This window comes from Canis aureus, chromosome 4 (assembly GCF_053574225.1).
Source record: "Canis aureus isolate CA01 chromosome 4, VMU_Caureus_v.1.0, whole genome shotgun sequence".
NCBI classification, from domain to species: domain Eukaryota; kingdom Metazoa; phylum Chordata; class Mammalia; order Carnivora; family Canidae; genus Canis; species Canis aureus.
The window spans coordinates 68,468,057-68,491,295 of record NC_135614.1 but is presented as its reverse complement, the minus strand read 5'-3'; the positions used below and the strand labels follow the sequence as shown (position 1 = coordinate 68,491,295).

General features: G+C 41.1%; 1 protein-coding gene across 4 annotated transcripts; it reads right to left on the bottom strand.

Moving 5' to 3' along the window:
• Positions 1-660: 660 nt before the first annotated feature.
• Positions 661-21,105, bottom strand: HMGCS1 (3-hydroxy-3-methylglutaryl-CoA synthase 1). Of its 4 annotated transcripts, XM_077896053.1 has the most exons (13): positions 20,950-21,067; positions 19,923-20,101; positions 15,144-15,204; positions 10,026-10,483; positions 9,590-9,715; positions 8,906-9,070; positions 7,632-7,797; positions 6,520-6,690; positions 5,443-5,549; positions 4,102-4,227; positions 3,708-3,871; positions 2,719-2,822; positions 661-903 (listed from the first exon to the last, which is right to left on the bottom strand). In XM_077896053.1, exons 2-12 carry the CDS (start codon positions 19,975-19,977, stop codon positions 2,733-2,735), a joined length of 1,689 nt encoding a protein of 562 aa, XP_077752179.1. In that variant the 5' UTR covers positions 19,978-20,101; positions 20,950-21,067; the 3' UTR covers positions 661-903; positions 2,719-2,732. The 4 variants fall into 4 exon arrangements, with proteins under 4 accessions (XP_077752179.1, XP_077752178.1, XP_077752181.1 ...); XM_077896052.1 differs by lacking the exon at positions 661-903 and having other exon boundaries at positions 1,038-2,822; positions 20,950-21,065; XM_077896055.1 differs by lacking the exons at positions 661-903; positions 19,923-20,101 and having other exon boundaries at positions 1,038-2,822; positions 20,950-21,104.
• Between the last annotated feature and the right edge of the window lie 2,134 nt (positions 21,106-23,239).

The following is a 23,239-nucleotide window of genomic DNA, read 5'->3' as shown; positions in this document are numbered from 1 at the left end:
ATACTATATGTTGGCAGGTCGAACTCCAATAAAAAAAATATACAAAAAAAATTATTATTTTTTTTTTTTAAATTTTTATTTATTTATGATAGTCACAGAGAGAGAGAGAGGCAGAGACACAGGCAGAGGGAGAAGCAGGCTCCATGCACCGGGAGCCCGACGTGGGATTCGATCCTAGGACCCCCAGGATCACGCCGTGAGCCAAAGGCAGATACTTAACCGCTGAGCCATCCAAGCATCCCTGCTTTTATTTTTTATTTTTTTATTTTTTTAAATTTTTATTTATTTATGATAGTCAGAGAGAGAGAGAGAGAGAGAGGCAGAGACACAGGCAGAGGGAGAAGCAGGCTCCATGCACCGGGAGCCCGACGTGGGATTCGATCCCGGGTCTCCAGGATCGCGCCCTGGGCCAAAGGCAGGCGCCAAACCGCTGCGCCACCCAGGTCATCCCTGCTTTTAATCTTTAATTGCAACCCTTAATCTTAGGTTATTTTAAGGAAAATATAGTAATTTTCTTCATAAATACTTATGGCAAAGTTTATACATATTTACTACCCACTTGGGAGTTAATGTCTTTGTCTCCAGTTTAAGGATAACGTATTATCAGTACAAATTCTTCTATGTTAGATAAATAGCTCCTTGAAGGCAAGACCATATATCTTGTTTTTTTTTTTTTAATTAAGATTTTATTTACTTATTCATAGAGACACACAGAGAGAGAGGCAGAGACGTAGGCAGAGGGAGAAGCAGGCTCCATGCAGGGAACCCGACGTGGGACTCGATCCTGGGTCTCCAGGATCACACCCTGGACTGAAGGCGGCGCTAAACTGCTGAGCCACCCGGGCTGCCGTCTTGGTAACTCTTTAATTCAGAGTGCCTTGCTTATATCAGGTTTTCAAATGTCTGTTGAATGATGAACGAATAAATTAGTGAATGAATGAACTGAAATGAAACAAATACCCATACTTTGAAATAGCACATTAGCTGATTTTTGCCTAAACTGTTAGTTCAAGAGGGAAAAAGAATACACACATATCTGAAATATTTCTCTAAAACTTTATTCAAAGTTATTCACCTCCCTGTTAATAAGGTGTACAGTTAATGCTCTGTGCCAATATTACGAGGCTTGCCCATTGCCGGCAATGGACTTTGAGAAAAACCCATTTCCTGACACCCAAAAGTTAAATTACTCTTTTCAAAACATACCAAACTCCCAATACTTGTGAAAGTATTACATGCACCATTTTCCCATTAATCTTTAAATGTGAACTTACATTATTAATCTACATCAGTGGATGTTAAAATGAAGTCATTTTAACAAATGGACTGTACAAATCAAAATACCACTAGTTAATATTAGACAAGAGTATTTTACAAACACTACATTACATATTACCTTGCAATTTGAAACATTACAGTTCATGTTTGTGTAAGTTTATTTTAGATAACTGAAACTTCACAGAATTTAACAGCAAATAAAGTTTAAAAAATTTAGTTCTGTACATTAGTTCCAACTATCTCTATTTTACAGTCTATAAGGCTCATGTCATAGTTCAGCACCAAAAAGATCTACAAAACTGTCTAACCAGTCTTCTTATTCATTTCATGTGATAGTATTTTTTTAAGTGAAAGTCTGAAAAAATGCTTTATAAATCCTACTCCCAGACCTTGAAATGGAATACTTTTTTTGGCCGTTCATACTATATAAAACTTGGGTTGTCCTTTTATTTATTTTCATTGAAAAGATACCAGAAAAAGGGAAAAGAAAGGAAAATAACACTTATACCGTGAATTTAGGCTGTCAGTCTGTAAGTTGAATTTATAACACTGAAGCATCACAGGTAACCTAACAATGCCCTGTGCCCCATCCTTCTATTTTGTTTTAAAATTTTAAAAGGCAGCCAGAAAAAATTTTTATTTATTCTTTAAAATAAGGCGCAAAGAAGGATTGCAACAACTTCCTCATACACCGCTTCACTACCATCTCCACCTTGAACCAAGGATTCCAAAGCTGACCCAGAGCTATGTCCATAGTTTCCCAGTGTACCACACGGTCTATACCAGACGTCTGCTCAATGCTAGCATCTCTCTGTTCAGAGGTCATTACAATAACTCGTCACTGCTGGACTGGATTTAAAGCAACATTCCAGTTTCCAGAACCAGTGTTACCATCCCAACTCTTCTCCCTCTTTAGGATTTATAAATTATAGAAAAAGAGTATATTTGTCTTGCCATTTTTAAACAAGGTTTGTGCATATCACATTTTAAGACTACATTCCATAAACTAGAAACTTTTTTTTTTTTTTCAAAAACCAGATACTTTCACTAAGCTTGTTGGTTCAAAGTACAAAAGTCTTACATGTTTAAAAAAATTAAAATTGGAGACTAGTACCTCTGCTTTCTTCGCCTGAAGCACACAATTCATGATACCACATTCAAAAACTAAGCTTCATGCATACGAATGGCCAGAGAGGTATGAAGTTTACAGAGCCCTTAAACATCATTCCCGTACATTAAGCACTGGCTGGACCACAACAGGAAGCGTGTGAGCAAATTGAGCAAAGAACTCTCCCAAGAACACGATAGTTTTCCAGGCTTCATGTCAGTCACATAAAAAGTTACACAACATGTAATCCTTTAAAACTGTCCCCAGACATCCCATTCCCAGAACTGTTCCTATACAGACCCCCCACCCCAACCCGCACAGAAGTTTTCCACCTCACAGAAGTATCTTAATGCTCCCCGTTACTAATGACAGCTGCTTCGGCTTCTGCTGCTGTGGCAGGGAGTCTTGGCACTTTCTTAGCAGGACTTGGGATATGCTAAAATCAAAGGAAAAAAAACTTGTCAACTCTCATAGCAGTTTTTTTGTTTTTTAAAAAGTCATTGTGTTAAATTCTAGTAAGAAAAAAACTGAGAAGGGACAACTTTGGAGAGGTTTATGCTAAACATATATATTCTATAGAACTTTTTGTGGAACTAAACAGCCATTCTTTACTTTATGGTGAAGTTATTAGACAAATATTCCTAGAACAAGGAAGAGAAGGAGGCCACAGAGACCCACCACACACAGCATTCTACTTGTTACTCTTGCATTCCCAACTCTGACTCAGGTGGCCCGACTAGCTACTTCATCGGTGTAATAACAAGAAGAAAGACTATGCAACCTTCACATTGGTGCTGAACAGATAAAAGAAACAACTTCAGGGTTATATATAAAGTTCTCAGTTCAAATTGGGGCCATGATCCTTGGCAAGTCATTTAACTTTTCGCAGCTTCGTCTCTAAAATGGGAATAATACCATTTACCTCAAGATGGATTTTTTAAGGATTAAATTAGAAAATGTAAATAAAATCCCTAGCATATAATAGGAATTCAAATCCTTGCTATTAGTGTTACTTCTTGATAATCTGCAGAGAGATTTGACAATGGCCTAAGATGAGAAGGGCTCCAAACTCCGCTCTCACCTAGACATGACCACAAATGGGCCTTCTCTCTACATCAGTCTTCCTTTCAATATTGGTATTATTAACAAAACCTAGTCTTTACTGCGTGTTTTAAAAATGTTAATAATTATAAATGCAAAGCTCATTCTTTATCAACATTCCTTTAAGCTGCTCAGTCTCAGGTCCTGAAGCCCTGAGATCTGAGGATGGAGACTTCTCAGACTGTCCAAGGCCAAGCAAAACACGAGGAGCTTCACCTACCTCAGTGGCTGCACTTGAATGTACGAGTCCTACTCCTTCACCCAGAGTATCCTCACTGGGGGAGGGGCGCCGGGCATAGGTCCTCCTGTGCTTCTCATCCACTCTGACGAGGTACCAGGTCCCTTCGAAGAGGGAATCTACTGAACTCTGAGGAATATAGTTGACTAAAGGAAAAGCAGAGAACATGAAACATTAGTTAGGATACATAAGTCACTTGGTAATAAAACTAGAGAAAAGTTGCCTATTTCCCCACAATTTTCACTGATAACACATTAGTACAGAATAAAGCCTAGACACCCTTATCTTATATGTAACATGTTTCAGGTTATTAGAGCCTTCTCCAGTAGGCTTTGGGTGTATACCTCTATGTTTAAACACAACTTAATATTTTTACCCAAGTGATGAGTGTCCTCTCTGAGCTTCATGTTTTCAGCAAAGACATCTGGTGCCACACAAGTTCTTGAGTCAAGTCTTGATTTGAGGTCACATAAACTTGCTGTTATTTTATCAAGAGCAGACCCTAAAACAGTAAATCCCAATATTAAAAGAGAATTTTTTTTAAAGATTTATTTACTTATGAGAGACAAGGGGCGGGGCAGGCAGAGACACAGGCAGAGGGAGAAGCAGGCTGCATGTAGGGAGCCCGACGTGGGACTTGATCCCGGTGATCCCGGGACTCCACCATCATGTCATGGGCCAAAGGCAGGTGCTCAACCGCTGAGCCACCCAGACGTCCCAAAAGAGAATATTTTTATATTCTCTTAACTGACTGGGTGGCGCAGTCAGTTAAGTGTCTGACTCCTGACTTATGCTCAGGTTATGATCTCAAGGTTGTGGGTTCGAGCTCCACATCAGGCTCTGCACTGTGTGTGGATCCTGCTTAGGATTCTCTCTCCCTCTCTCTCTGTCACTCCTCATAGCCCCCCACAATCTCTATTGGAAAAAAAAAAAAAAAAAGGCAAAAGTAGCACATCCCAAAACTTGAAAATGCTGCCAAAAAGAAAAAAAGCTTTCCATTTCTTGAAGTACCAGATACTACTTAGGTGGAAGAGAAAATGGTATCTGTTTGGCATAGCTCCCTATGGTCTCTGACTAGACATTTGTTCAGTATCAGCCAAGAGACAAATCAGGAAATAGATGGGATGTTAAACTACAAATAACTTATTGTCCATAGTCAACCTGACACAGTTTTAGATTAATGTCAAGTCTTCCATCAGTTTTTCTCCATGTTTTTGCTCCTTCCTGTTCAAGAATATAAGACAAGACCATAAACCTATAAAAATTAGGTATGTTGTATGAAACGAAACCACAAGAAAAGACTTGGTATTACTCATTCATATGATCAGGCTCCACAGCTGCCTGCATTAGACAGATCTGCTTCCCTTACCCTCCCGACTGCACCTCCCCTGGTTATAAACACTTTACAAATGAGAATAAAATAAAGTTACTTGCTGGAGACAGAAAAATCAGACATTGTGCCATAAAAAGATTTTTTCAGCTCATTATATATTTTTTCTGACTTGGAAAAAAGGGAAGCTCTCCCAACGCAGATAATCCTGCCATTTACCCAGTTAAAGTGGATTCTTAGAGAGTAAAAATCTGGCTACGTTGAAAGAAATGAAGATACAAATGTAATGGTCTATGGGGCAGATTCAAGTGCTTGCTTGAGGAGTCTGCTCAATCAACCTTAGCACAGTAGGTCACAACATGTTCTTGTTAGAAGAGCTGCGTTTACCTGGTGTGGCATCTTGTGTAACTCTAAGGGAGTACAGGGTGGCAGCCAAACCAGAACCGTAAGAGAACACACCAATCCTCTTTCCTGCCAGCTGCTGAGGGGAGTACCTGTGTAGGGGGAAGAAAAGTTATTAAAAAGTCTCACTGATCCTTTCTCTCTCTCTCTGCCCTTTCTCTTTCTCTCTCTCTCTCTGTCTCTATGAATGACTAAATAAAATCTTTAAAAAAAAAAAAAGGGGGGGAGCCCCGGTGGTGCAGCGGTTTAGCGCCGCCTGCAGCCTGGGGTGTGATCCTGGGGACCCTGGATCGAGTCCCATGTCAGGCTCCCTGCATGGAGCCTGCTTCTCCCTCTACCTGTGCCTCTGCCCCTTTCTCTCTCTCTCTGTCTCTATGAATGAATAAGTAAAATCTTAAAAAAAAAAAAAAAAAGTCTCACTGAGGGGCGCCTGGGCGGCTCAGCTGGTTAGGCATCTATCTGCCTTAGGCTCAGGTCATGATCCCGGGGTCCTGGGATCAAGTGTGGCATGGGGCTCCCTGCTCTGTGGGGGGTCCGCCCCTCCTCCAGCTTGTGCTCTCTCTCTCTCTCTCTCAAAAAAAAAAAAAAAAAAAAAAAAAAAAAAAAGCCTTTATAAGTAAATAAATAAAAATTAAAAGTCTCACTGATCCAAAACTACAATGTGTGGGAAGACAGAAGTTAAGAGCAAAAATTCATCCGGTGGCCTTAGGAAGTGGACCTAAAGCTCTATAACAGACCAAAACCAAGAGTCTTTATCTTTTTGGTAATGATGGGGCTTATGAAAGTCATTATGCCATAAAATAAGTTACTTTGTCAACTAGGGGTTTATGGTTCAACTGTAGGTCAAGAATAAGATCATGAGAACAGCAGCCAGGGAAGCCAGCATGAAATGAAGTACTCAGGAGTAGCTTCATCCCATTTATCCTTAAATCAATGGACAGTAGCCTCAAGAATCTGGATGTCATCCTGTGATCTGCCACCAACATGCCTGACCCCAACGTTGGTCTTCAAAATCTAACATCCCCAAATAAGAGGAGATAGGCAGCTGAAATATGTACTTACTGTGCTAGAACAGAAGCGAGGGAGCCATAAACAGACGATGTGTACATATTTCCATTTTGATTTGACACAAGCAAAGATGCCTTTGTTTTCTGATTAAAGAGTTCAGCACTAGCCTTCATAAATGCCTTTTCCACATCTCTATCAAAGTAGGTATCTTCTAATTTAACATCCCTGAAACATTTAGAAAAAAGGCCATCTTACAATGTTCAAAGACTACATTTTTATTATAGTAGCCAATGTAACTAATATTCTAATCTGCCTGTATGATTTGGTTTCCCTATTTATTAAAAGCCAAGTAGTAACAGGTTAATTGACGTGGAAGATGTAACAGTTGTACACATTAGGTCCTTTTTGTCAAATCTTTGTATAACCAAGTTAAGACAACTTAATTCTAATGGGTTAATAAATTCCCTAAAACTCTATTGTCACCAAACAGAATACACTATACTATTTCAAGTCCATCATAATGCCTATTTAGTTAGCAAAGTCAGGATATTGCAGAAGCTGAGTCTTAAAAGTTGAGTAGAATTTATTAGATGTAGAAGGGACAGGGTGACCTTAACAGGCACGGCAGGGAACTTTAAGTGGGGAAATGTGGAAGGAGCATGAAAGCAGACTTCAGTAGTGGCGGCGCACAGCATGGGATGGGACACAGGCGCTGGAGAGGAGATTTCAGAGGCTGGAGTAGTAAATATAGGCCCCATGGGGCTCTATTATCATGGTGACAGAGGGAACAGAACTAAAAGGAGGAAATCAGAAAATAGGAGTAGAAATGACTAAAGAATTCATGTAGATAAACTACCAGTTCTCTGGGACTCAGTTTCTTCTACTTTAGACTAGATGACTTTTAAGATCCAGTTAACTTTAAAATGTTCATGTCTATAGGGATCCCTGGGTGGCGCAGCGGTTTAGCGCCTGCCTTTGGCCCAGGGTGCGATCCTGGAGACCCGCGATCGAATCCCACATCGGGCTCCCGGTGCATGGAGCCTGCTTCTCCCTCTGCCTGTGTCTCTACCTCTCTCTCTCTCTCTCTGTGACTATCATAAATAAATAAAAATTAAAAAAAAAAAAATACACAAAGAAGAAAAAAAATCCTAACAAACTTCTCTTACCCAAAGGCTTCCAGGCCACTATATATACTATTTTTATCTCTGTTCTGGTCATTAAGGAAGTCATTCAGCAACATCCGAGCTAGAGACTTCTGAACCAGCTTACAGTAGGGCGAGTGGAAGATCATGAAACCAAAATCATTCAAGGTAAAATCTTTATCATTTCCCTCTGCAAGAGAAATCCAAAGAAATTATGAAATTCACTTTAAAACACTAACTTTTGAAGTATGATTTTAGAACAAGGCTAAGATGTTCTTCTATCTTTAAACAGCAACCAAAAATAAACTGTATAATGAAATTATCTCTATGGCTTAAAATGCATATCAAAAAGACACCCAGAGACAGAACACTACCCATCACTACATCACTGTTTTCAAACCTCAGAGCTTAAGAGTCTGTAATTAATTTAGTGGGTTGGGCCTGTTTTTTGTTTTTTTTTTTTTTTAACCTTACGGTATTTTTTAATGAAATAGAATAGAGTAGAAAATAGCTGTGTAACCTGTGGCATGGTAAGTAATTTCATGATATTTTTGTGTGAGTTTAGCACATACAGAGAGTGTAGAGTGTACTACTCACTGTGGGTCCCAGAAAGTTAGAAAATCACTGTCCTGTTAAATACCATCAAAAGTATGACATTTTACACACTGCAAGAATGCTTCTTCTCTAGGACTACTCAATCCTACTGTGTCATTCAATACTTTTTTTTTTAAACCTCTCTTACAGCCTATAGAATGCAGATCTATGAAAAAGCCTAATTTATATGATACTGTGTGTTTTAATGGCATTAATTCAAACATTGTCTTTTTGAGTATCTCAAGAACATTTTCAGGGTTAAAGACAGAGATTAATGAGGATACTGCAAAAGCAAGGATGAATTCATAGGTCAAATGCAAACAGGCTGTAGGGGGATGGGGGTCAACATCGGTAATTTATTTTCATTAGAGTTTGCTCTGGATCACAGTTGCAAACTAAAGCCTTGTAAAAACACCTCTCCCAAAAGATGAACAAAATTCAGGTTACTTTCTTTGCCTCAGTGTTGATTTTTTTTACTGGGGGTAAGCCTAAGCATTTCTGCACAGATACACCTCATTTTCAAAGCTTCCCTGTTTCCCTAAATTACACATTCCCAGAATCTGTGGGGAAATGCTATCTGGTGGAAGGAATGGTTCAAGGACACTAATGAGGGATGCCCACAAGGCAGTGTCTCACTGAAGACACTCAGCACATTACACTGCCCTCAACGGACGTCAAAACCAAGGGAAATGGATGAAACGCACCTTTCTGCCACTGGGCTCGGATCTTTTTGCGGTAGACAGAGTAGCAGCGGTCTAGTGCACTGAGGTAGCACTGTATGGAGAGTTTGCCATCTACTATAGGATATTCCGAAAGCATGTCAGGCTTGTAAAAGTCATAGGCATGCTGCATATGTGTCCCACGAAGTCCTATGAGAACAAGAAAGGAAGAGGACATGTATATCTGCAACCTGATGTTTGTATGTTAGTCAGCAGATTGCCTTGTTCCTAAAGCATCTAATCAACTCTTGCCACTTGCAGTATGGAAATCACAAGGTGGAACCAACACATAACTGAAAAGAAACATTACAGTATCCATGGACAGGCCTCAGACTCCTTTGATACACAACATTTTATACAAGTTTCCTACCTCTAACTGGAAGATCACAATTGCTCTACTGAACTGAAAACAAATGAAACTTGTCACTAATGAGTGACAGTGGGCAAGTTACTCCTCTGTTCTTACTTATACCCATTTTCTCTGTAAAATGAGAATGACATTACTTACCTCATAAAATTGTTATAAAGACTAAATATGCTAACATGCATATTTAGCAGGTAGTAACTGCATTTAATGAATACTCAGTACTAGTTTCTATTTGTACTTTCAACTTTCTTGGCATACTTTGTTTTAATAAAAAAAAGAAATCCGCTCCCCCAAACACTCACCTCGGTCAAAAATTAAAGGCGCATTTGGCCCAATTAGCAGAGCAACAGCTCCCACTCCACCTGTAGGTCTAGCATTTCCTGTGGCATATACAGCAATATCTCCCGCAACTACCAGGGCATACCGTCCTGAAAAAGATTTTTGTTAATATGCAAGAAGGTGATCACCACTAAAAGTATCATACATATACACTGAAGTCTTCTGTTTTTCTAAAATATGCTTTCCCATCTTTGGCAAAGGAGAAAAAAAATGTAAATCTTTATAATTCTGTCCTACATGTTAAAGAGAACCAGTTTATAATTCAGGTAAGTTGAAAGAGGTACATTTCTGACCATATTCAAACAAGCATAACTGGTAAATTCACATATGGCATTAATTAAAAGGTCATGTGGGCCTGCGCATCCTCAAGGAGAGTTTCTTTGGAATAACGTAACATACCATCCCAGGAGCTGGACTCAATCCAATTAACAGCATTGAAGACAGCGGCTGTGCCTCCATAGCATGCATTAGTTGTATCTATTCCTTCTATATCTGTGTTCCCAGACTCCTCAAAGAGCTGCATCAAATTAGTCTTCACGGATTTTGATTTGTCAATGATTGTCTCTGTTCCAACTTCTAAACGCCCAATGCAATCATACGAAAGGCTATGTCTCTCCATAAGGTTCTGAACCACAGTCAGGCAAAGAGAGTTGATATCTTCTCTATCCGTGCAGAAGCCCATCTTGGCCTGGCCCAAGCCAATAGTATACTTTCCAGCATCTACACCATCATATTTTTCCAACTCTGCTTGATCAACATATTGAGAAGGAAAATAGATCTCAAGGGCAACAATTCCCACATCTTTTGGCCAGCAGGCTTCTGCATTCAAAGGAAGTGACCCAGGCATGGTGAAAGAGCTTTAGAAAGAAAAACAGAAGAAAACATCATTCTAGGTTATAAATTCCAGACTGTCAAGTTCAAACTTAAGAAATCAACATTAGGAGTTCAACTATCACCTGAAATGTTAGTTTCTAAGTTTAGTATACTTCATCCAGGGCAATTTTATTATTATTATTTTTTTAACTGAAGTATCGTTGACACACAATGTTACATTTGTTTCAGATATACAACAGAGTTATTTGACAACTCCATGCATTATGCTATGCTCGCCATAAGCGTAGCCAGCGTCTGTCACCATATAATGCCATTACAATACCATTAATTATATTGGGGCAATTTTAATATGTGGAGGTAGCAATTATAGTATGAATGGAACACTATTATTTATAATTATTGTCTTAGAAAGATTTGCACTTTATTTAAAACCAGACCTCTTCAGGGGCACCTGGCTGTATCAGTCGGTGGAGCATGTGACCCTTGATCTCAGGGTTGTGAGTTCAAGCCCCAGGTTGGGTGGAGATTACTTAAAAATAAAATCTTTAAAACAAACAAACAAAGCCACCTAGACCTCTTTAGATTAAGACATGATACTTAAAGGTAAATATAAGAGTCTTCTACTATAAAGAGCTATAAGATATAAGAATACAATGACCATTTAGTAATATGGTCCACCAATCAGAATTCAAGTACCTGATCTATTCCCGGCCACCCAAGAAAGTTTAAATAAGTCAGCCAGTCATTCATCATGGATATATTCTTCATTGATCTAAACAATCTCAGCAAGTAGAAAAGGCACACTATGGAAGTCTACAAAGTCCATCTACACCAGGCCCCTGATACTGTAAAGAGCCCCTCTCCTCTGCCCAGAACCCAATGATTAAAATTTTACGCAAAAATAAGTTCCAGGACCCATAAGAGGGTCATATGCCAATATCCCATGCTTTCTACAGCTAAAATATGGGCAATAAATGACCACAGAATAACAAAAAATCACTTAGCTTCTAAATCAGGAGATAAACCCAAACTGACTCAAATTTGAAAACTGGTAATCCACATATTATTTGTGTGGCAGCTAGAGAACACCTCTTAAAACCAACTCTTCTATCTTAAAAAGGGCACTACAAAGACTGTTGCCACACTGTAAATACTTTCAGTAGTATCTAGATTTACCAACAGTAAGTTAAATGTGCTAGCCACTTAAGACCATTGATATGTGTGTATGAGCAAGTCACATAACTTATCAGAACCTCCTCAATTTGTTTAGAGACTGTATTAATCAGGAAAAGTTATTCTAAGTATTTCAAATAGGGGAGAATTTAATACAGGGAAATGGTTACAAACTTGTTGGCAGAGCTAGAGGAGCAAAGGGAGAAGGTGGCTATTCAGATCCCAAAAGCTCATACTCCTAACTAAAGCTGCTGGAGCACTTCTGCTGCTGAACTAGGGTCTACACATCTTCCCCCCCACCTCCCGCCTCCCCGCTCCTTCCTGCTGACAAAAACAAGCAGGTCTCTTCTTCCTAACTTCTAATCTCACTTTAGTGAGATGGGCAGTCCACCCAGAACCCAGTTGGCATAGGAGTCAGAAAATACAGTTATCAGGCTTTGAAGAATGGCATAGCCTATTAGTTTTAGAGACAGAATTTTCCTCCCTTTTAAACTTCTACAACTTAATTTCCTTTTTAGGCATCACATAATTGGAAGGTGCTACTTAAGTGACAGGATTTCAGGTCTTCATTGACCTAAACGTCTTAGCTTATGAGAGCTACCTGAGTCCTACCCTTTCACCAACTCACTACTACTTCGACTCCTAAAAATGAAGTAAAATCCCATATTTATGTCATTTGTCCTCTGCCACTCTGAAAACTCTAGTATAGTATCGGTATGAAATTAGAGACTATTGCCTTGGTCAGTTGTTAATTACTGAAGCCTTGAAAGAACATTGAAAGCAGAGAAGTTATCCTTAAATCATGTAATCCACCCTTAGCCTATAAGTCATCAAGTATATTAAAACCTAAAAAATAAGCACCTAGAAATATAATCACAAAATCTAAGTTAAAGATCTTAAAGGATACCACTGAATCTTCCTTCCAAATATACAAATCTTATTTATGTTTTTTCATTCATTCAAACAATGACAACATGTTACACGCCAAACATGTGGGATAAGTTTCATAAGAGATAATCCTTGCCCTTTCAACTAGTCACCATTTTTATGCATAAGATATAAACAACTAATAATAAACAAGTGAAATAACAATCACATTATGTTCCAAGAACTACTTAATTCAGCCTGGAGGCCAGGGAAAGAGTAGGAAGGGAGGCTTCTTGGTTACTGGTGCTGACTTGAGTCTTCAGAATGATTAAGGAGTAATCAGTAAAGCTCTGCTGAAGCAAATGGTGGTAGGAGATTTTCAACAGGGTGGACAATACACAAAAAGGCACAGTACAAAGAGCTACAAAAAGTTTTGCTAATTTACTGAAGTGAAATGTGAGGATCAGTGAATAGATCACGCAAGCAGTACGTCAGGAGAACTGGATCAGGGTCAGGACATAATGGTTCCGGTATGCTGATGTTAGGGAGCTTCAATTTCATAATGAAGACAATAAGGAGCCATCAAACCATTTTAGACAGGAATAACTTGGTCATATTCATGTCCAGATCAATGTTTCTCCAACTCTGGAATCAATTTGGTGGATGGCAAACAATGTATTTTAAAATGTAGTAGAAAAGGACAGAAAATAATCAGATTGCATGGCACACAGTAATTAAAGAATTTTTCCACGAAAATTCTGTTTCATTCATTCACACATATCCTAGGTTGCAATATAAAGTATATTTCTTACTGAAGGTCATAGTCAAAAAAGCTTGCGAGTCACCGTTTTGGCATAATCACTAGTGCCACCCAGAGAATGGATTTGGATTAGGGAGCAGATATGGAAGTCCAGTTAAGACAGGTTATGTACTAGAGCAATTATTACATGAGGGGTGAGGGAGCAGCTTCAAAAAATAGGGAAGCCAAGTGGCAGAAATTGTGATTGGCTAGAAGTTAGGAAAAGAAGGAAGTGTTTAGGATGGCTCCCAGATTTCCAGCCTCAACTGTTTCACAGCTTCACATGCTTACTATCACATCAGCTAAGTGAACAGAGAAGCGCCTCTTTACTCTACTCTTTCCTCTCTTCCACGACAACCTCTCAGTTTATGCTCATCTAAACTGCGCTACACTGAAGTTGAAATAAAGACATAAAGGGACTCAAATATCACTAGGCAGATTCTAAGTTTAGAATAAACTACGATTAAGTCCTCTGCATAATCAATAGAAAAGAGCTCTACAACTAGAGAACCAGTCCGTATCTTTTAAGAGGAACCCCTCCTATATGCTACCCTCTAAACTGCCAAACCAGAGGCAGTAGGATTACCCACCTTCCCAGCCTTTCCCACAAGGTTACCACCCTGGATCCTCTCTACTCTTCAAACTGCTCTAAACACACTGAGGATAGTGTGATTTTCCCTGCTTGGACCAGTAACTTGCAATGCTTTTAGAAATAAAATGGACAAGTATATACAATCTTCTGAAAGTATAAGCCAGTTTATTAAAAGCCACAATGCAGGGCTTTGATTCCAGAATTAATCTCTATTTACCATAATCTGACTAGCTCTGATCAGTTCTTGTATTATTGCACTTAAGAAATAAGGTGTAACTATTATTCTTAAACTCCAAGAGGTTAAAAATAAGTCCCTTGTTTCACTTGGGGCGGGGGAATGTAGCTTAACTAACCCACCCACATCACGTTCAAAGTGAATCCTGACTCTGATCGTGGTGTGGAAGAAATTTCTACATTATCTGACTCAGTCTTTATTGCTCATTCTCTGAGGGGTTTTGATAGCCAATATGTTCTCCCTATACTCCTGATAAAAAGCTGTCCCATTTGAAATATTTAGCTTTTGATTGAAATTAAGGAGGCATAAGATTAAGCATGAAAAGAATGGAAAATTAATACAGGGAAATAACTGTTTCTATAGCATTTCAAATAACAAAAAATTTGATACAGTTTCTGATCTGTAATCTTTACTTTTAACTATCCTATTAAGGTATGCTCTTATGCTGTCCTCTCAAATGCTCTCTGAAATAGACCAGATACAGTAAGAAAAAGAAAAAGGCCAGCTAAAGATCTGAGATGTTCACATTATGGTGTTAACTCCATACACAATAGGGTATTCTAGTTAATTCACTATTCTAAATAATCACAGACAGAAACATTTCTAAATAAAATATAGTCTAAAAACCTGACAGCTTAAGAAATTATCTGCATATATTTTTAACTTTTTGCTGATAAAAAGCATTTTTCAGAGCATTGTATCCACAATTAAAAAAAAAAAAAATCTAAGCCAGATAATGGGATTCTGTATTTATAATAAAGTATGTAAATTTTCTCTTTAGAAAGGGTAAAAAAAATTAGTTTCTAGATTTAAAACAGTAGTCTAATAATCACAAAGTTGGACAGTCTCCCAAAGCACTACACCATTAATTAATATTTAAAGATAAAGTAACTCCATAATAGATTTTAAGAATGTGTGGGTCACACGAGTGGTTATTTGCCCTGGGATAAAAATTCAATTTCCCCCTTTCATTTAGAGAGGAAGGCTTTCCTTCAGCAGCATGCTAGGATGCCATACCTGTGTGAGGAATAAAGAACTGCAGTCTCCAGGTCTGTCCCTCTGTTTCCTCCTCCAGGCACTAGGAATTTCAAATAAGAACTTCTTTTAAAGTCATAAATCACCACAGAAATTCAAATAATGAATCCAATTCAGAGTTAAAATAAACATTTCTTTGTCCAATTATATTACTACATAGAACTGATTTTGACTTTGCTAGAAATATGGTAAAGCTCATAAAACTTTTTCCCCCTTTGAGATTCTCCCATTCAAGAGCTTGCTCTAGGGGTCCCTGGGTGGCTCAGGTCATAATCCTGGGATCAAACCCTGTGTCGGGCTTCCTACTTTGTGAGGACTCTGCGTCTCCCTTTGCTTTCCCCCCACTGGTGTTCTCTCTCTCAAATAAATAAAATCTTAAAAAAAAAAAAAGAACACTTAGGAGTTTGTGGCTTTAGCAATTTGTACCTCTGAGTTCATCTATAAAATGGAGTTAATACCTGCCCTCTCAGGTGGTTGAGAAGATAAACTATGTGGATAACGCTTTGTAATAATATAAAGCATCAATACATCATTATCCTAGTTCTTAGTATTTCTCAAACAAAACATGTATCTTTCTAGTAGTAAGACCTAATTACCTACATTTATTTGATCTTATGCTCCTGACCTTCAACATGTCCACCTTACCCTCCTCAACCTTTTAAAAGTGATTTTTCCCAAACTGTGCTGGTAATAAAAAGATAAGCATGTGGTATCAAAAGAAAAGAGCATTATGCTTTATCATCATTTAAGTTATGTGGAGATAAAATGGGAAGGTGACACCAGCGCACTCACCTCAGTCTATCTGTTCTGAAGGACTGTTTTTTGTTTTTTTTTGTTGTTGTTATTCTGAAGGATTGTTAACTTGAGACAACAACAGTTCTTGTGCTTAATGAAAACGCAATTACCTTTGCTATTTAACTACTGGCAAATTGAGCATCCGTGCTTGCCTGATTAGTCAGAGACTACATTCAGTCGTCTGAATTACTTTTAGTAAATAATTTAGTAAGATTTCTTTGACATGATTAGATCATTTGAGTGCTCTTTAGATTTCATCCCTTTTACTACATTGAGTTTACCCTTCCCCCCGCAAATAAATAAGCCCTGAACTTTGTAGGAAAAGAGAAGACTTCTACATTCCAAGAGACCTCTTTGATTACAGAATTATATATACAGGGGATCCCTGGGTGGCGCAGTGGTTTGGCGCCTGCCTTTGTTTTGGCCCAGGGCGCGATCCTGGAGACCTGGGATCGAATCCCACGTCGGGCTCCCGGTGCATGGAGCCTGCTTCTCCCTCTGCCTGTGTCTCTGCCTCTCTCTCTCTCTCTCTCTGTGACTATCATAAATTAAAAAAAAAAAAAAAAAAGAATTATATATACACTTTGAGAAAATAACCTATATTTTGTTCTTTATTATCTTCAACTATGCTTTTGTAACCTGCAAATTAAGTAGACCACAGGGACTGGTTCTCACTGGTGGGGGGAAAACATGATTCCCCCTCCAGGTTGGGACTAAGTAACTTAGTAATATTTCTTCTTGAAACCATATTATATATATGCATTTGATGCTATTTCCATCAAGGAAATTTCCCCTGAACTGCCAATATTCCCTCTTTCAATTTTGATTATTTCAGCTGAGGAGAGTTTAGGTGGGGCAAGCAGGGGCAGAGACAAGAGGAGGAGGGGAGGGGAAGAGGGGGAAGAGAGGAGGACTTTAGAGCAAAGAAAAAAACAAAAGAAAGAAGATTCACGAGGACTGCCATGCCTAAGCTCTCGGGAGAGTCCTGGAGGAAAGGAAATGGAGGCTGTAAACGCCACTTTCAGGAACAGTCCATCACGAAGGGATTAGGCTTCCCTTTCTCTTCTGCAACTGCTAGAGGGTTCTTGATCCTGAGATGATCGAAACTGCACTGCCAAAGTCTCCAGCAGGTCATCAGCTATTTGTAACAGAAGGTCTTTTCAGAGCAATGATGGAGGGGGGGGCAGCACAGGTCAGGAAGCAGTTAATGAATGGCAAGCGGCTGGCAGGTTACCACACAGCATGTTTGGAGCCTCTGGAGCCACAATATAGGCATTTTTGCCAAACCTAGTTTGGCAAAGAGAAAAACTGAAGAATGCGGGAGGCTGCTAGCATCAACTAGGTTCATGCAATGAAGCTTTCTTTCTCCTGGGGTTTATTCAGAGTTCTAAATTCCTTCTTTGGGATCCCTCCTCAGCCTTGATTCAAACAAAGAGTCAAAGAAGTTCATCCAGCACACATTTAGGTACATGATAAACAGTAAGCGGTTACCTGCTGATCTTTTTCACTATAACAGGAGAGAAATACAGGACATCCTTTATAATGAGAAAGACCTTTCCTCCTTGGGAAGAAGCAAGCAAAACTACTGGTGAAGGCTTTGCCCATGCCTGTACACTCTGGTCTAGTTCTCTGTTAAAAAAATAGACATTCCGGCCTCTGCCCCAGAGTTCCTGGTCTGCTTATAAATTCTACTTCTATTGCAAGGCCCTACTCTAAGCTACCTCTTCCAGGAAGGTTTCCTCAAGTTTCTCATCAGGGCTCCGCAATTCTACAGCAGGTATAGGTCATTCACACAAAGTCTTCATATTCTACTCCCTGGAAAAATAGTCATGGGCAGTCTTTTGATCCATACTCAATTCCTAGAAGTCTCCTGGGAGAGGGGGCTGTATTTTGATCCTTTTTTGAAATCTCTCTAAGGGGCTCCTGGGTGGCTCAGTGGTTGAGCACCAGCCTTTGGCTCAGTTGTGATCCCGGGGTCCTGGGATTGAATCCTGCATCGGGCTCCCTATGTCTCTGTCCCTCTCTGTGGGTCTCTCATGAATAAATTAATAAAATCTTAAAAAAAAAAAAAAAAAAAGAAAGAAAAAGAAATGTCTTTGAGATCTTGGAGAAAAGGGCATTCAACTGCCATTTTTTGAGGGGCTGAATTTGGAGTTATCATAGTTAGAGGACAAATCTTTTAGATTTAAGTACTTGTACAGCTCTCATCAGTAAGTTCTTTTTGCTATCACATTTTAAATGAGTTGCAGCACCAAACAGTGCCCGGAACGTGTTTAAGAAAACTGGCTTTCTACTAAAAAATGTAGGTGATCCAATGGAATAAGAGAACATGTGTTGCTCTTACCAACATTCCCATATGCACATATCCCCAGTCACAAAACCTGCAACGATGAAGCCTTTGAAAAATTAGCTTCTCTACTGCTTTCATTATACTCAGTTGACAGACAGTAAGTGAGCATCACCATATACCAAGAAGTCTCAGAATGAATAGATTGTTAAGAGTTGAGGGCTACTACCATTCCATTAGATTGAGTAACATATTTTTCAACCTTCTGAATCTGTACCATCATCTTGAGAAATATAAAAATGTCAAACAGGGTGCCTGGGTGGCTCAGTCAGTTAAGCATCTGCCTTCAGCAGATGTGATCCTGGGGTCCTGGGATCCAGCGGTCCAAGGGGCTCCCTGCTCAGTGGGGAGTCTACTTCTTCCTCTGCCTCCCCCCACCTTGTGAGTGCTCGTGCGGTCTCTCTCAAATAAATAAAATCTTTTAAAATAAAATAAAATAAAATTATAAGACTCAGTTCTTTACATGAAACTAAATATAGATTCTGATATATAGTCCATCAAATTCCTCAAACCAGAACCTCAACTGTATCTCCTCTCATTCAGTTCCATTGCCTTTTTTTTTTTTTTTAAAGATTTTACTTATTTATTCATGAGACACACACACACACAGAGAGAGACAGAGAGAGATAGAGGGGCAGAGAGAGAGAGGCAGAAGCAGGCTCCATGCAAGGAGCCCGACGTGGGACTCGATCCTGGGACTCCAGGATCACGCCCTGGGCCGAAGGCAGGTGCTAAACCGCTGAGCCACCCAGGGATCCCAGCTGTTTTATGGTTTTAAATTATTCTAGAGCACTGAGTAAATACACATTACATCAATTATCAGGGTTTTGCACTTCCTTCCATGAAAGCTATCTAAAATCTCAATCAAAAAGTCTTAAAGTCCATCCCACAGTTAAGAGAAACAAGATGTAAAAGCACTCTGGAGGAATACCTAAGAAAACAAAATCAAAAGCAAGGCCCTGAAATAGCCAGCAGATGACGTGGCCTTTTATGGTACATAAAACATCCTGTAATTTCTCCCCATTGGCAGCGCCTTCCTAAGAATTGGTGTTACCTATTAAACTAGAATTGGATAAAAAGGGCAAATCTACAAATTTAGGAGAGACCTACAAAGGTTAAACACCGAGAAAAGTGAGTCTTTCTCCTTCCCCGTAAAATATACTATCCCTGCCCTCCTTACCCCTACAAAAATAACTGAAATTTTAAAAATATAAAGTTTTGATCAAAGAAAGAACACAAACTGCTTAGAGGTCTCAAGATGCAAAGAACCATTTGGACAGATCCATGTTAAGGGCTTTCAATCTCCCTTCTAACAGAATCTGTACAACTAAAGTCCAAACTCCAACTCAGAAGGAAAAACCTGTTAACTACATGAGCGTCTTCATTTGTCGTGATTTTGTCATTTATCTTGCCACTGTTTTTCAGAATTCAGCAGTGTGATAGAGCAAACATCACTCAGCCACAGCCAGAACACATCATCCAACTGCGGCAGGTTGACAGGAGCATCAGCAGCTGTGGGAAGCGCTGCAGCAGAGGTGAGCGGTGAAAAGAAGCCTTTGATGGCCTAAGGCCAAGGCCACAGGGCAAACATGACAAGCAGAGATAACCTCCTTCATTACCTGTTGTCCACATTCCTCCTCCAGGGAAGCTCAGAGTAATCCTTTTCTCTACCATCCGTCACACAAGGACACGTTTTTTCGAAGACACCATACACTTAGCTTAATCCCCAATCCTCCGTGTGTGAAGGCCCTGCGGGTACCTGCCCACTACATCACAGCAGGTCAGACCGGCTCTAAAACTATTAGCAAGAGGGAGGCACAGGATTTCAGAACACCCAGGAAACCATTTTTTTTTTTTTTTCCCTTTAACAGGGGCATAGAAAATTCGGAGGCGGGAAGGTAGGTGGGAGGCAGGAACCTGTGATACCCGAAGCAAGCCGACGGAAGCAGTCAGCAGCCCAAGTACTCGTTAAATCACGGTTTTAGGGGGGCACTTGATGGGATGAGCACTGGGTGTTATGCTATATGTTGGCAAATTGAACTCCAATAAAAATAAATAAATATATAAATATTAAAAAAAATAAATAAATCCCGGTTTTGATGCTTCTCTGCACCTGAGCTAGGGAAGAAAGTCATGCTCGCCCGCTTCCCTTTCCCAGCAACTCTATGTGGCTGCAAGAGGACACACCCCCTGCCAACCTACGAGGCTCCATCTAACCAGGCGTGGTCTTCTCCATCCCTCGGCGTCCACCCTCACCCCAAAGCTCGGGGAACGCCCGGGCAGCCCAGCTCCGGGGGCGCCCCCCGCCCCCCGCCCCTCAAGGCGATCACGGCCGCGCCCCGGCCCCCCGGCTCCCCGGCCCCCGGCTGACTAGGTCACTAGAACCCTCGCCCTCAACGCCCTTTCGCCTTCTCCCTCCGCGACTCCCCAGCCCCCCGTCAAAGCCCCCGCCTGCGGGCCCGGGCGGCTGGCGGGGCGGCCCCGCGCCCCCATCCAGGGCCAGGTCCACGCCTCCGCCCCTGCCCGCCGCCCCCCCGCCGGGACGGAGCTGGAGCTCCTTCGGGCCTAGTCAAGGACACCGCCCGCCCGGCCTTCATCCCGCCCGGCGCCGCGGCAGCCCGGCTCCCCCCGTCGCGGGGCACTCACCCAGACGTGACCGGGCGGCTGCCGGGAAGGGAGCGAGCCACGCAAGGGCAGTACGCGGCGCCTCCCCTCCGCCACCAGCTTTATAGCCGCCGACCCACCCGACTCCCGCACCGCCGGGAGTCGGGGGGAGGCTGGACCGCGCTTCCGGCAGCCAATCGCGGCCCGCAGAGCGGCCCGGCAGAGCCCGCCCCCCCGGCCGGCTTCCGCCAATCCGGAGAGACGTGGAGGCGGGCCCCGGCTAGGGCTTTCCCTCGTGCCTGGAAGGGCGGGGGAAGGGGCGGGGACAAAGCTGGAGGCCCGAGGAAGTGGGGTGAGAGAGTGACGTGCGGTGGCCCGAGAGCCGGCCTGCCAATCACAGAGCGGCGAGAGCCGGCGAGAGCCAACGGGAGCGGAGTGAGAGCCCCTCCGACCAATTGGGGTTCAGTGCGAGGAGACGGGAGCCAATGAGGCCTCCGCGTCCCACCACTGGGGAGAGATGGTCAAGTGTGGGAGGCAAGTTGGTCCCCACTCGAGAGGCTGTCAGGTTGCCTAGCAACAGAGCTGGGCTTCACCTGTACGATTTCTGCAATACTTTATTTGAATTCAATTTTAACGCTCTCTAATTTCCAGAGCGGCCAAAGGCGCCTGCATTACATGTTGGAGCAGGATGTCACCCCGAATTTGTAAATGTGTCCATGTTGTGAACGCTCGGTTTGTGAATATCTAATCCCTCTGTTCAAAGCTACCTTGACAGAAAGGGAGACTTCTGTCATAAATAAAGACTCCTAACTCTGGGAAACGAACTAGGGGTGATGGAAGGGGAGGAGGGCGGGGGGTGGGGGTGAATGGGTGACGGGCACTGGGGGAGGGGCACTTGACGGGATGAGCACTGGGTGTTATTCTGTATGTTGGTAAATTGAACACCAATAAAAAATTTATTATTTAAAAAAAAGCAATTACCTTGACTTTTTTATTTATTTATTTATTTTTTTAAGAGACTGCTATTGGGACAATTCTTCCTAAGTAAACTGGAAGCAAGTTGGGGTTAGACACACCAGTAAGTAGACAGTAAGGGGCCTTGCCTGAGCAAGGAAGTGGATTCTGATTCTAGGAGTTTTGCTAGCTCATACACTCCGAAGGAAGGGGCTCCATCTGGCCCCATTGTATCTTCTGAGCTTGATATGTGATAGGTGACAACCTAAAGATTGTTGAAAGAAGGAAGGGGCCCAATAATTGTCGATATGGCAAATCCATAGGATATAAGCTGCCTAGCTCCCCCAGAAAATAGAGAGGAACAAGCTGGGGGAAATCACTGAAACATTGTTTGTGAGAACCCAAAGGAAGACATTTAGGGCTTTAAATTAGACTCTACCTCATCTCCTCCTCAGATTGAGAAACCCTAAAAATTAGCTTTGATGGGGACCCTGAGAGATGTCTTTCTCTCTCCTGTTTCATTGAGACCCAGGAATGCTGTTGATAAGAGGCCATTGATGATTCTGTGCATCACACAACTACTGTTACAGGAAATTTATTATCCACTATAGGTAATAACTTAGTAAGAGATATTCTCAGCAGCAAAGTGGCCAAATATATTGGCAATGGAACCACTGAGAGGTGGTGGCATAAGTTACTTGTGGGAATGGACCACTCAATAATTAGCACTCCATAGTAATGCCCATTTCATACTCTTGTAAAGCAACTAGGTGATAAAGAGAGAGAAAAATTGCCTGGTTATGATCAACAGCAATTTTGAAGGGGGAAATTCAACATTCTTGGCATATTAGAATGTACTGAAAGGCAGTACACAGAAAGAAGATACAGGGATGCCTGGGTGGCTCAACGGTTAAGCATCTGCCTTCAGCTCAGTGTGTGATCCTGGAGTCCTGGGATCGATTCTCACATCAGGCTCCCTGCATGGAGCCTGCTTCTCTCTGCGTATGTCTCTGCCTCTCTCTCTCTCTCTCTCTCTCTGTGTGTGTGTGTCTCATGAATAAATAAATAAAATCTTAAAAAAAAAAAAAAAGAAGATACAATTTGTCCTTAGGGAGAGCAAATAGTTCCAACTCCAGGAGTTCATAGGAAATGATTAGCCAGAGAGCTATGAGGATGACCACCTTGCACAACAAGAAAGTCCCACAAGGCACAGCTTGTCTTTTTGATCAAATTAATCTTCAGTTAAGCAAAGTGAGCATGGTACTGGGAGGCTAATGAACGATGAAGTGGGTTAATAATTAGATATGGAGCATCTCAATCAAGTTTTTAAGAACAAGCCTCTGAGAGTCTGTGAAATATAATAGCAGATAATGCCAGC